Below are 14,681 nucleotides of genomic sequence, written 5' to 3'. Positions count from 1 at the left end.
ACTTTTTCTGTTTACGAGTGGCTTCTCTTACATAAATCAATAGTCCATGTTTCTCCTCCTCTCACTGCTCTTTTGGTGTGCTGATGTGGGCGGCGCCCCTGCTGTGTGCAGTAGGTCAGTGTGTCAGTGTGCTATGGCCTTGATGCTGACACATTCTGACAGGCTCTGAGTGGAAGTTAAAACACTGGAGATCTGTGCTGCGCTGCACCCGTGTCACTGAGGTGCACATTAGCATTGCATCACAGAGAGGTCACATGGCTTCCACTCGCAGGTTTGTTTTGGGCTTCTGTCAGGAGGCGAGTGAATCAAAATCTGCTGCTGTGTGTGCTTTGGTTAGCTGTGTCAAGGGCTACGCAGAACTGGAAATAAAAGCCCTTTGAAAGTTGTTCTCGACCTATGGTACGGGTCCCACTGCCAGTGCGAGGGCATGAGGTTCAATTGGAACTAAATTCAGAAGATCGTGACCATTTCTTCTTTTACAATGCATTGTTGAGGCTTAAAGGGATATTTCAGGATTTTTGACACAGGGCCTGATTTCCTAGTTATCCAGAATGTTGTTGATTTCTGGAGATATTTTTTTTTTGTAATTCATGCAGTCCTTATATTTGAAGAGCTTAGAGGCGCTAGGCTAGTGCATGTCTATGGTATCAGCTAGCCTGTTTATAATAGATCCATGGCTAGCCTGCATTAAAAACAGTCTGACTCACTCCACAGTGCACCTGAGGCAAATCACTTATAACACCAGACTAACCATGTAAATGTTTGTGTCGATAGAATATTTTTTGGAATACAACTGACCTTGTATCACATGAATTACCGCATTTTGAGGGACTATTTTCTCGCAGATCACTCCGCGGCCGCGTAGCTTATACAACCACGAAGTTGATGCTGCTCAAATATAAATGCAAAACCGTTATATTGATTCTATTAACACAGACATTTATTAGTCTGGCATTATAAGTGATTTGCCTCAGGTGCACTGTGGAGCGGGTCACACTGTTTTTAATGCAGGCTAGCTGATACCACAGACATGCACTAGCCTAGCGCCACTAAGCTCTTCAAATATAAGAACTGCATGAATTTAAGAAAAACATATCTCCATAAATCAGCAACACTCTGGATAACTAGGAAATGAGGCCCTATGTCAAAAATCTTGAAATATCCCTTTAAAAACATTCCTTTGCTTACCTTAGCAGTTGGAATAATGTTTATGTAAAGAAAAGACAGTAATGAGTGAGAATGGGCTGGTCAGGAGATTTGAAATGGCCCTCTGCAGGCAGTAATGGGAATGTCACGTTATAAAACTGCTAAAACAAGCTTCCACTTTCACCTAATGGCATGCCACAAATTGTTGGCAACGTGATGAACACACTTTGAACGCAAAACAGGCCTGCTGATGTAGTATGGGGTTTAAAATGAGTCTCCATGATGCAACAAAATCCAGGAAATACTGATCTGAGCGCTTCAACAGTAGAAGACTTGGCCAAAGTGTTTTTGATTAGAAACACTGTAACATCACATCGCCAAACGCCTAAGAAAAAGTACTTTTTGCATGATGTGGCCCCTTTAACGTTTCCCAGAATGCTTTTAAAATGTATAACATTTTAAAATCGCAGGCACACATGCAGTCGGTGTAGCAGTTTGAGATATCTGGAAGGTCCTTGGCAGCGTGAGAGCCGAGCCGTGAGCTGCGGAAGCATCACATCAGTGCATTGTAATGAGAAGGGACGGCTGCCTTTGATCATGCGCCTCTGGTCTGCTTTAGCATTGAGGCCTGTCACAGCGGCCGGGCTAAGCTAATATGGCACGGGCTCGAGACGGAGCCACCGTGGAGCTGAGCGGAGAGGCCAAACAGAGCTATCATCCCACAGTAATGGCCACATTCAAATGCAATGCTGCACGTCAAATGAAAATTATAGTCATGAATGTGTTGAGATGTATTTGTTGACCCTTTTGCTGGTTCCATTTTGAAATTTGTGAATGTCAAAGTGAATCATTTGCGGGAATATTTTTTACGCCAGACTTTGAAGCTCATTGCTTAAAACTCCCCAGAAATTAGCATAATAATCTATACATATGGAAACCGGCGCTTGTTCTGTCACTGCAAAGAAAATACTTGGATTTGATGTCTTTCACCGCATGCTGGCAACAATGGGTAGTGAAGTATTTTGAAATAAACTAAATAGCAATGAGATACACAAGATAGAAAATTTGATTTGTGTGCTGAAATGATCAGTGTGTGGACTGTGAATGGAAAGACGCAGGATTCACTGTCAATGTTGGATGTAAAAGAGCATTTTTAATTGTTTAGTACGGGAAATTCTCCAGATAAAGGATTAGCCAAGGCATTCAGTGTATGTTTTAATGGCTTTAGTCTCAAATACAAATCAATCAATGAAAAATGCCCCCCAATATGGGATCGTTGTGGTGTAAAACAAACTTTCAGATGATTTATTGATTCACTAATTCGATCCAAAACAACACAAAGAAAGGCTATAGTCTGTATATTCCCCCCCCCCCCCCCCCCACACACACACACACACACTATACTTCCCTGTTGGCTACATAACCTTTCGCTGCTAACACAGGAGGAGGCAGAGATTCCCCGACACTCCGGCTCACCTCTTGTCGCTGTGTGGAGGAACAGTCGACCGGGCGGTGTGGTCTGAGAGGTGCAGCCCCAACAAGGCGCTCTTCAAAGCCTCTTTAGTGCTGCAGAGAACATGAAAGCCCTGTTTAAAAATTCAGGAGCCCGATCTGTTCCAGAGCTATGGAGCGGCAGAGGAAAGCAGATTTTTACGTCGCCACAATTCCCTGGTTGCTTGCTTTGTAAATTAATTAAGATGTTTATGACAGCTGCTTGCACCTAATGGAATGCTTATAGACTATGTTATTAATTATTAGTGCGGCGGAGTACAGTGGTGAGACGCTAGCTCTTACAGACACACATCACTAAGGGATTACGATCGATTTTGTTTCTCTACAATCCAAACACAGGCTGTTTATTGAAACGTTATTGATATGTTTTTTTTAATGGAGAACTTGTCACTTCACTGATTCCTTATTGGCAAACACTGTAGTTGATATGAGTTTTGGTACTAGCTGCCTTCCGGACTTTTTCTTGTGTATGACGGATTTTTTTTTTTTTTTTGAAGCAAGCTGACTTGGGAAAACTGTGAGCAGGAATTGCTCTTTGAAAATTCAAATTTAGTGTTTCTAATCATATGTTTAAAGATCATGCATAATTCAGGCCTCCCCTTACCCTTGGCATTTCACTGGTGTATAATCTATAGAAAAACAAGTATAAGCATATGATTGAAGTGTGGGGATAAGCTGAAAACAGAAGCTGCTACCAGTTCAGGGGGAAGAGGAAGGAAGAGGGGGTGGAGCTAACCAGTGCAGGACACCACGCTTTGAAACAGGGACAAACCCAGGAGGCGGTGCACCGTTTCACAGGAGAACTGAAGGCAGCCATCCAGGTTTCCTCTGGGTGCTAGCTCCAAAAACATGCTGGTCAGTTTGGCCCACACTCAGTCGCAGCTGCTCGGGACTAGGGACGGGACCATAAACAATAATTGTGTTAATCGTTAATTAAAAATGTTTCTATTTTTTTTTTATCACATAAAGCTAAAGTGGTGCTGCTTGAGGATGTGGTGGAGTAAACTTAAAGGAAATGTTTGTAGGAGGCTCTTAGCTCTAATACTGCTTTCTGATTGGATGAGACACAGACAGATATTCATGAAATTTAAAATGTACAAAACACTACAGACCCTAACTATGAAAAACATCAAAAATACTAAATTTTCATGCCATTTTTGCAGTATTTGAGTCTGTGAACCAGAAAGTGATTAATCGATTACTAAAATAGTTGTCTATTCAATCAATAATCGATTAGTCGTCGATTAATCGATTAGTTGTCTCAGCCCTAGTTAATTCCTCATCCAAATCCATTCTTTGATTACTCTCTGCAGAAATGGCATTTTCTGTGTCGAGCTGCTCATTAGCTGCATGTTTTGTATTGATGACAACAGTATAGTCCAAAATGTTGCACAGTGTCCCTTTAAATACTTTGTTTCACTCAATATGACATTTACAGCAGACAACGGAGAGAAATATTTAATAATTGCTCAATCCCCATCATTTCTGGAGTTTCAATGATATTTTAACCATAAGCAAATATTGTGATAATATCGTTAATCGCAATTATTTTGGCCCTACTCAGGACTAACCCAACACCTGAACGCAATTTTGTTTTACAATTATAAAGCACTTAATTACTTACTCGCTTACTTACTTCATGTGTAGTGAAGGCAATTTAAGCACTGATTGTAACCTATTCAACACAACAATTTGGATTAAAATACTTGAAATTTGAAAACACAGAAATGTATTACCGCTACATGACATCATGCAGTGGGACATTTTAAGCTCCGAGAGGAACACTGACGGATTACTCAAAATGTGGCAAGGAAACAAAAAACAAAATTCCGATGTATTTATGATGAGGAAATCATATTAACAAGAAAAACCTCAGAAAAGTCTAACTTTCTCTGCTGGTCTACTTGTTCCAGCCTTTCCAATTAAAATACTAGTCTGTTCTGGAAATGGATGTTGCATTACAGGTTGTTTGAAGTATTGTTCTAAAGTAATCCATGTTCGCACATTACACAAACCTAAACTTTGATGGTTTGAAAAGTCCTGACCGCTCCGGAGCGCTTGTCGGTCCTTTTGAAGGCGTCTTATACGTTTGATTTGAAAATGTTGAAAGCCCGCAGCCTCCATTCATCATGTGTCTTGTTACTGTGGAGCCGGGCTCTCTCAGCGTGGTGCAGACAGCAGCCCCGTGGCGTTCACTTACTCCGCAGTCAGTGGGACAAATAAATACTCAGCACTGGCAGCTCTGTTGATTACTCTGAGAGGTGCGTGTGTTTCTCTGCCGTGTCTCCTCTCTGCAACTGGATCCGCCCACTAGATTTACATAGAGAATCCGGTGGGGAGGGGCGCACCTGAGACACCGACCTTTACTGCAAAAAATAACTTCAACAGTCGCTAAAAGGATTTCAGAGTATTTATCTCAATGAGTAGGTTTGGCTAATTTAGATTTACTTTGCTTAGGTATGAGTTTGGTTATAGTTTGGACCTAAATAATTGCTCTACGGCAGTTCTTATTTTTGTCTGTTTGATTTACAATTGATAGAAAAGGTAGAAAACAATTATTGTTTTTCTTGATTGTTTTTGTTGCCAATGTTCTTTGAAATCGACAGTAACAGTCCCAATCAAAACAAGTCAAAGAAAATCACGAGTCAAGACAGACCTCATATCTAATACGAAAATAGATTGTTGAAATTAAGATTAAAAGTAGTACTAAGTAACTTGTGTACTTGAATAAATTCTTCTGGTGGTAATACAAGTGTTAATGGCATGATTGGGGGGTCTTTCATCTCCCCCTGGTGTCTCTGGCCAGAAAACTACAATTGCAACTTCGCTGCCACCAATACACACTAATGGAATCACGAAGAAGAAGCTAACAGGCCAACGGGCAAAGCTGACTGCGGGCTAGCGCCACTTAAACAGTATTTACAGCCAAGTTTGAGTGAAAAAAAAATATTTCCATTGTGTAATTGGATGTACAATATCCCTCTCTCTCTTTGTCTTTTCTGTCAGCGTAGTATTTACTCTCACGGACAATTAATGAGTAAAAAATTGCAACATGCTACGACACCTGCAGTGGCGCTTATGGCCTCTAGGGGCATGAGTTACTTAGTACTGCTTTAAGAGGACCTTTTAGCTATCAACTATGTTCACAATGCTGTATTCTTATCATAAAAAATAACATAGTTCTAAATGTAGTTGTTTGAGTTGCACAATGTTTCCGTTATCTTGCATATCTGTCTCCATCTCCTGCTCAAAACGCTGTGGTCCATTGTTTTTTTTTTTTTTTTCATTGTTATGCGGCACATGGTACTTTGTAAATACATACATTAAAGGCATGTTCCTCTACAATCATACATACAAAGGCTAAAGGGGTTCAAAGTACTTCATGAAGCATAATATCAGACCTTTAACCTACTGTAGTGTTTTTGCAGTGTGAAATATGCTTAAGCCTTTCATCGGTCTCGTCGTGCTGGGTGAGCCTCGTGTGTACCGGCTGTGTTATGTTAGCTTTGAAAACGCTGGAGGAACGTATGATGTGTGTTCTATTAATCATAGTCCGCAGCTCGCACCGGCGCGGATGTCCCGGTATCACACGTGTGTAGAGCTACAGGAGCAGTGCGTTTGCCACAGCTCTGTTGCCTCCAAATGGAGGAGCTGATGAACTCCTGCGTATAGCGCCAGCTTTGATCCGCACAGAACATGAAGGGCACACTTTTTAATCATGGAAGGCATGAAAAATAGATGCAGCGTTAAGTGCCGAGTTGCTTCTTGGTCTTTTTTGTCCAAGAGCTAATTGAAGAGACGTTGCTTTGCTCACTGTTAATTGTAACGATGTGACTGGTGTCAGAAATCGGTTACTTTGCTAAACTTTGATTGCCCTGGACTAGAGAGAATATCATCCTGAATAATCATAGACTCTACACCAGATTTTCTGGGGGATTTTCAAATAATGAAAGAGGGAGTGTGTGAATGTTAAATTTTTAGTTGTGGTCCAAACTCATTGCTAACTTTCCTAATGGATTCCTAAAATCCTGATTCTTAACATGGATGAGTTTGTAAGCAACTCTCACAAATTTCTAACTAAGCCGCTAATTCACGTTCAATAAAATGGCTTTATAATTACACACAAAGGTAAAATGTCTGCTTTGAAGGATATCGAATATGGCCTTTAAGCAACAAAAAAAGGAAGGAAATAATTGTTGTTGATAATGAATAATAATGTCATCATCATCATCATCATTGTTATCATCATGCAAAATTCAGACAACACCAAAAAACAATAAAGGGAAGAGTAACTTAATCTTTTACTCGTGTAAAAACTGAAAAGCTTTTTGGGAGTCCACTTTTCACACTGGAGCATTATGATGGACATCAAGCTGTAGTCATACGAGCAATTGCTGTTGTTGTTTACTCCTGCGATTTTCGATGGATGTTTTGGTGAATGGTGGGCAACAGATGAGGCATCCAGACCAATAACGCTGTTTTATAAAATGAACAATCTGCTACAGGGTAAGGGAAGCAATGCCCTCTTTGTGAACATTGTTTTTCCGAATCATAGAACTATCATTATTATTATTTATTTTAAACAGTAAAATGGCTATCACAGCCCCTGATGATCATGTGACATTGTGATTGCTCGTATGGATGCATGTGTGAAATTGTGAAATAACTGAAACTTCTCAATTTCCTCCAAAAGGTTACTCCAGCACAAATACGTATAGTAGTGCTTGAGTATTAGTAGAGTCATTATCGCTCATTGCACCTCTGCCCCTGCCACAATGCTTACACGACTCTCCACTTTAATCCCAAATGGGCCGGTGTCTTTTCAAGAAACTGCACATCTCAGTTCATTAATGCAGATGGGCAAAAAGATGAATAAGTGGAATGATGGACATGCTTTGTAGAGGTCTTCATTACATGCGAGGCTTCAGATGGGGATTTCGGCTTATTGGCCAGTGCTGAGAGCCGATCCTAACGGCCGCGCTGCTCCCTCCCATCCCTGCAATTACTGGGGGTCCTTATTTGAGCGGAGAGCCCAGTCCCGTGCAGTGGGAGCGGGACTTTGAACACACATACAATGATCCTTCCCCCTAGACCCGCGTTTATTAGACCTTCTGCAGAGAAATGATAGTAATGAGTGATATCCAATACACTGGATGTCCGAGTCAGCCACTACTGAACTGGCTGTCATCAAGGCAGCAGCGGGCTCTGGTTCACGGATATCCATTTCTGTGCTTTAGTTTTAAGGCCCTAAACTGACCTTTTGAGGGTTCATCCACTTTGTCGCTTTGCCAGGTAGTATGTACCTGGAGTTGTAATTTGTTTTGTTGATGCATGTTTGGATAATATTAGAGTCATCTTCCTCTCGAGAGGTCAAAATACTTCAGGAAATGCTCTTATATGATTTTGAAAATGAATCTCATGTTACTACTAATTGCTACTTCTACAATCGTCCAATACAAAACAACAACAACACCTTTGATGTGCATAGAGCAGCGTACAACAGAAGGATCTCAGAAGGATCTCTGTTTCTCTACAACTAGAATCACATTATTTGTTTTGTCATTAATTAAGCTAATTGCAGAAAGATACTATATGCATTTCTCAATGGCAGTTTTCATAATGAAAGCCTTGTAACATTGAATCTACGTGTGTTTGACCTACTGCAGCTTGGGAGCCTTTTTCCAGCCCTTTTGAAGTAGCTCACCAAAGCCTTTCTACCTTTCTAATTACGCTTAATGAGTCACATTTAAGATGTGCTTTGTCTTTGTTTTGAACACACTGAACACAATTCAACGGCCAAGCATTTAGATAATGTAATATATAAAGAGGACACTCAAATCATTTTATTTAATAGTGTTTAAATATCTTCTTGGTTACTAACTCTCATTGAAATGTATTTAAAGCATAAGAAGACATACAGGTATGTATTGCATCAAAATAGCTCACAGGGTAAAAAAAAAAAGAGAGAGATAGACAGAACCCTGACCTACTGTGTGTTAAACACTCTTTGTAGTGGGCGTGCATCCACAGTGAAGTTAAATATGATTACAACAAAGCTTTTGGACTGGTCTGGCCCCAGACCTTGCCCTGGACTATCTTTGGACCAGCCCCAAGACTGAACATGGAGATACGCTGAAGTAATCCCCACACTGTCCCTGCACTGTCTTTGAAATGGGCTTGCACTGAACATAGACTGGCCCTGTACTGGCCTCCTTGACTGGGATCTTGACTGACCTATGAACTAGGCCCTACTTTGGCCCTGCGACTTCTGTGGGCATATCTTGAAGTGGGCCCCAAACTGCACTTGTCCTTGCTGTGGGCACAGACCCTAAAGTAGTCCTGGACTGGTCCTTGAGCTGGACTGGCCCTGGATACATGTGCCGGTGCACCTGTGCGTGCGTGCTGCTCTGAGCGCAGTTTTCTCTACACTTTACTTCAGAATGAATTCCTGGGTGGGTTCTGATTGAGTGGTTCCATGTTTAGTTAGCTGCTTCCTTCTGAGGGCGTTTCCATACCTCAGTGATCCTCCTGAGTGTGATACAGATACGTCCTGTGCATAAGAGCATGCAGCAGTAAATATTGTTATGACATGAATGACTCTCTGTGGAGTTGTGTATAAGAATAGGTATGGTATATCACCAGTGGAATGTGACAAGAGACTGTTGCTGCAATTTAAGAGACGATTTTCTGACCGTGTTCTCAACAGCTTGTATGGATACAATAAACATTACATCGCAAGACAAGGGAAGTATTAACCGCTTTATTGATTTTGTGTTTTTACCACATGTTGGGACATTTGTTAAGCCTGCCGGCATCAGTGCCTCATGCTCTAGTTGTAATTATATATGTGTGGATGAAGGGTATATATAATAAATGCTGCATCCTAATATTTAGATATCATGGAGCAAAAGTGATGCACAGCTCGGCTCAGCGTTGTGTCCGCCTGCCTCTCCTGACGAGGACTGTGGTGTCCTCCAAAACTAATTTGGATGTAAATCTTCTATTTGCAGACAATTCCATAGCGATACATTGAAGTAACCTGTAGAGTGCTTTTAGTTAAAACCAATTATAAATGAGCAGAAATAACAGCGCCGGGAGACAGAAGTCATCTTTCTCTCTGGCCCCTCCAGAGAGTCGGCCTCTCCGTGGATTAGTCTTTGAGTATATTTGGGGGCAGATGATTAGAATCATAGGGTCTTTTAATCATTAAACAAATGCATGTAAAGGAATAAAACGACTCGTATGACAAAGTGTGTCACTGCGAGAAAAGAATAGTTTCAGTGACTGTGAAAGATGCAACACCAGTAAAGCAGTTCAGAGTTTTATTCAGTTAAGCTTATGCTCCAAACTACTGAGATCATAATTGCCTTCATCGCCTGTAAGATTTCTCACAAATGGTAGTTAGCTGGTAACTCTACTAGATCATTTATTGGATGAAATGAGCGTCCCATTGCATTATTCAGACGCTCATATAAACCAGTGAGGTGGGGAGGAGCGATGACCCTCTCCCTCTGTCAGAGCGGCCTCTCCTCAGTGGCTCCTGCTCTCTCGGTATAGTTGTCTGGTTGTTTGTCACCAGCCTCAGCAGTGGTCCGCTCCACCGCTCGGCTTGTGTCCTTGTGTGCGCCGGGTGTGCAGCAATGCCATGTGGAGTAGTCGGCGGGACGCGGGCCCCTGTCTCCCCAGACTGAACAGTGAATGAGGATAAGTGAGGAGCGCCAGTCAATGAATCAAGCAGCAGGAAGGGAGCAGCCGGGGGGAGAGTGACGTCCCCCCGGGAGTGGCCTCGCATTAGGAACTTCCTCGTCTGTGTGTTTCTGGCACAGGTTAAATGGATCGCTCCCATTAGTGAGCTGAGAGGACAGCTCCATTATATGAAGGAGACTGTAACTTTGAATGTCACGGCGCAACAAGCCCGGAGCACGGCGCGTCTCGCAGGAGGCTGCCCAGCACTACCCATCCATGATAATCATTGGCTGTCAGCGTCAGAGCGAGCGCGACTCCATTACAGCGCTGTCAGTCTGGGCCGCCGCTGTGTCTGTTTACAGGATGTGTGCCCCCTGCAGATAAGAGCGCAGGTTAACCTGTCCCTGTGAGCAGACAGCGCCACACGCTATAGTGCTTAAACAATGCAACGCAATGTGATCAGAGAACACGCTGACAGGTCCCCTCCTTCCACCGTGTGTTCTGCTGAAAACAAATCACACCGCTTTGTTCTTAGCTTTATTTTCTAAAGGGTAAAATAACAATGTCATTAGTTTTCTGTTTATGCGAAAACAATGTCATTCTTTCAATTCATTTGGAAAAATGTTGTTATAAACAAGTTGAAATAATTTGAATAAAGAATCTCACCTGGATTTGAGTCGGTTTTAAATTTGGCAAATGAATAAGTAACCCTTGTCATTTCAAGCTAAATTTTCTTCTATCCTCATATTTGGGGCAACACACTCCCCCCCCCCCCCCCTTTTTTTGAGTAGAAAATCCCCTCAAATCCAGTGAAATAGTTGTAATTCAAACATTTATACCTTATTTAAGACATTCTCATTCAATTCTAAAATGAGAAGAAAAAGTTATTGATCCAATTCTAAGCTTTGAGTAAGTTTGATGTTGTCTTCTTGTTCTTCTTGTTGAACTCAGATGCATTATATTGTGTCACTAGGGAGATTCCAAATTCCAAGCATGCAGAAGCAAAAGGCATCTCTGCAGCCAGTTTGTCACCCAAGGAGAGCGCCATCTCCAGGCTGACCTGTGAACCTGCTGTTTGGAGGACTGCTCGAACCGACCATTCACTCAATGCAACCTTTTCTTTTCCATGTGGGATGTTATTGCTGTATGAATTGACTTGAGTGGTGGTGAAGGTGTGATAGGCATTGTTTAAATGTCTACGTGTTAGACAAATGAAAAATAAAAGTGCACAGAAGCCAGCCGAGAGCAGAGCAATGTGGTTCCTGTGGCTCACCGTGGGCACAGGTGTTTGCACAGTGCTTTCTAAAAACAGGCTGCAAACGGCCCTATACCCACTCACCACACTTACTGCATAAATACAAAAGAAAATATACTTTTAACAGGTTGCACAACCAAAGCCGTGTGACCTCAAGAGAATGGCAAAAGTGGTTGTAACACTTCAAGTGCCTGCTCATGTTACACACTCTTTTCAGCATGTTTTTTTCACACTTAACCAGACAAAAATCACCTAGTGAACAATGAATAGAGACGATTTCGAACAATAGACTAAAACATACACACGCATCAGTGATCACACACACAGTGCAGAGTGCCACACTGTTCAACATTTATTACATTGAGACAAATTATTTATGAATAAAGTTGCTTTTTATTATTTCATGCATTATTAAGTGTTAAGTCTAATTTTGTTCGCGATTATGTCCAGAAAGAAGCCTGATCTGTTATAGAAATTGATCTGTATTTTTTTTTCTCTCTTCCAGGTATTTCAGTGACAAAGAAGACGCACACTTGTAAGTACTCTCATTGCTTACTGATAATGAGATTCTGTGTCAAATGTATTCCATTTTAAGTCACATACACACACTTAAAAGTAACACATGCCAGCATTTTTTCCTGAGATGAGAGCTGCCCTCTACCAAGGCATTGCAGCTTAGCCTCGAACTGAAACTACAGATGCCAATTTATTTTAGACTTAATTTTGCTGATGTGTGATTTTGTGAGTGTTCATTCACTGTGTTGTGTTGTACTTTTGGCAAAAACAAGATTTCAGGCTTGCTTGTTTGCTTGTTGCTGAAACAATTATTCTTAAATAGTGTTTTTTAGTCATATCATTATAATCAGCTAATTATGTTTTTGAATAATTCCAAAGATACAATATTTTTGCTACAACTCTTAGGCCTTCATCTCCATATGAATTGACAGCAATATTTTTCCAGTAATCTTTACTCTCAGTAAACCTTGTCTGAAGACTTGGCCGTGATGCTGTGTGCAGGTGCAGTTTGCACTTGAAGAGGATGTGGTTAAGTTCTTTATGTTCGCGGCCACATTAACAGAATTGTTGAAGGTAGTTTCCGCTGCAATAGTAATTCATTTGAAATTGCAATTATTTGAATATTCATAATTATTAAATAGACTGCTCAATGGGGTTACTGTATAAAACCTGCTTGTTCTGATGGTTGGTAATATTTCAGTTTTCTCTCAATCACTAATGCTTTGGTCATGTTTATCCACCTCTTACAGAATCTTGAATTCAGAAATATATCACAAAATCACTCTGTTCTATAGCCATAAGTGTTTCCACATTACAACAGCGCGCCTCGCTCCTGCTCCTCATGCAGAATGGATGAACAGTCAAACCGGTACAAGCGGTCGGTGCTGTGGATGATTCCCAGAGATTTGTTGAATTTCCAGATGCGTGTGAAGTGCGATTGAAAGGCGTGCAGACAGAGAGAGGCGTTTGTCTGTAACGCGTGGACAGCCGACTGTGTGGATGAGAGGGGCCTGAGGCTGCCCCGGCTCTTATCACACTCAGGCCGATGGGGGGCCAGGAGGGGGCTGAAACAGACCCTCCACATCGCCTCAAACCAGCTACTGCAAACCTGTTGGATTATAGGGGTTATGACACCATTTGATCAGCGTGGATTTTTAATGTGTATTTGTAGACTTTATTGTTTCAGAAGGGAAATGCATGGTCTCCATCCTCATTAACTCAAACAACAATAAGCAGATCAACCCTTGTTGAATATCTGGAGGATGCTTCCTAATGGGCTGTTTCCACTGGCAGACCGTACCCAGGCACAAGTTTTGGGACCGACCTCTAGCCGTGGCCAAAGCGCGCTGAACCGAGACTAATGTGACGTGAACAGACTGCTGGCGTCTGATTGACAAACAAGAGAGAGGACCGCCCTCTCTACTAGCATGCAGGTCATACAGATATAATATTTCACAAGATCAGACTGCTGTTGAAAAAGATGATTTTGTTTACTGTTAGCACAACTTTAGCTGGTGTTAGCATAACATTAGCATGTTGCTTACCTTCATAGTTTTCTTTTAGCGGCTTCTTTCCTCTAGTATTTGCCTTGGCACCTCTGAGTAATTTCATAAACCCGACCAAAAGGCAGCATTTGTCCACATTGTTCTCATCCCGGCTTACAAAACTTTTCAGGCCGTCTTGTTGTACAGCATGAGTCGCCCAAAACAGCTGTGGGCCTTGTCTCGTGGAAAGCGTTGCGTGTACTGGGGTAGAGTAGATGCGTGACAAGGCGAGTACATAGACCGAGGCGTGCGGGACACAAGCGTGTTATGTGGAACCTCAAGTGTTGCACTTTGTCACATACTCCCGACATGTTGCATGTGTGCAGCTGGGAGATCTCATTGGGAGGGTCTTTAGGGGAGATTTTATTTTATTTTATTTTGTATTACTTTTATCCTACCTGAGTGCCAGTAAAGTACACCTCACCCAGATGTCAAGTGTCAAGTGTCCCGTTATGGTTGTATCCCGTGAATTTCCTGTATGATGATAAAATAATAATAATATGAATAAAACACTCCTCTGCCCCTCCGAACTGAACTCTGCCACGAGCCTTGCGAGAACTGCCGCATGCAGAAGCCTGAGTGGCAGTTGTCGCGAGGTTGCATAGCTGTCAAGTCTCCCGTTTTGGCCGGGAAACTATTGTATTTTGACCCGTCTTGGAGCTTGATTGGGCTCGTAGCGGGCACCGGAAAATTTCCCGTATTTTCAAATCCAAAACTTGACAGGTAGGTACATGCCCCACCAGGTTCTGGATTTGACCCCATGATCTGATTGCGTTGTGGCGAGCAGCTACAGCCGCCGTCACTTATAAAAGCCTGTAAAGATGGCGCTCATGTGACTCACATGAACAATCATAACGTAGATTTTGTCGGATGTAGATAGAGTTTCTGTTCATTGTGTAGCCTGTTTGCTCCTGTGGAAGGGATGTCATTTCTTCTAAGCGTTGGTGTCAGGATAGGTATAGAAGTGAATTTCTGAACAGCCCGTCTTAATTAGCTCAGCTCTTAGCACCTCCAACACCGGA

At 42.0% G+C, this 14,681-nt stretch overlaps 1 protein-coding gene across 1 annotated transcript in view; it reads left to right on the top strand.

Annotated features, from left to right (window-relative positions):
* The window catches only part of roraa (RAR-related orphan receptor A, paralog a), a 170,448-nt gene that overhangs the window by 106,564 nt on the left and 49,203 nt on the right, over positions 1–14,681 (top strand). Inside the window, exon 2 of the mRNA XM_079567641.1 lies at positions 12,105–12,134. Coding sequence (XP_079423767.1) covers positions 12,105–12,134 — 30 coding nt within the window. The remainder of the gene's footprint in view (positions 1–12,104; positions 12,135–14,681) is intronic.

The sequence above is a fragment of the Gobius niger genome (assembly GCF_951799975.1).
Source record: "Gobius niger genome assembly, chromosome: 12".
NCBI lineage: Eukaryota > Metazoa > Chordata > Actinopteri > Gobiiformes > Gobiidae > Gobius > Gobius niger.
This window is presented reverse-complemented; position numbering and strand designations above follow the sequence as displayed.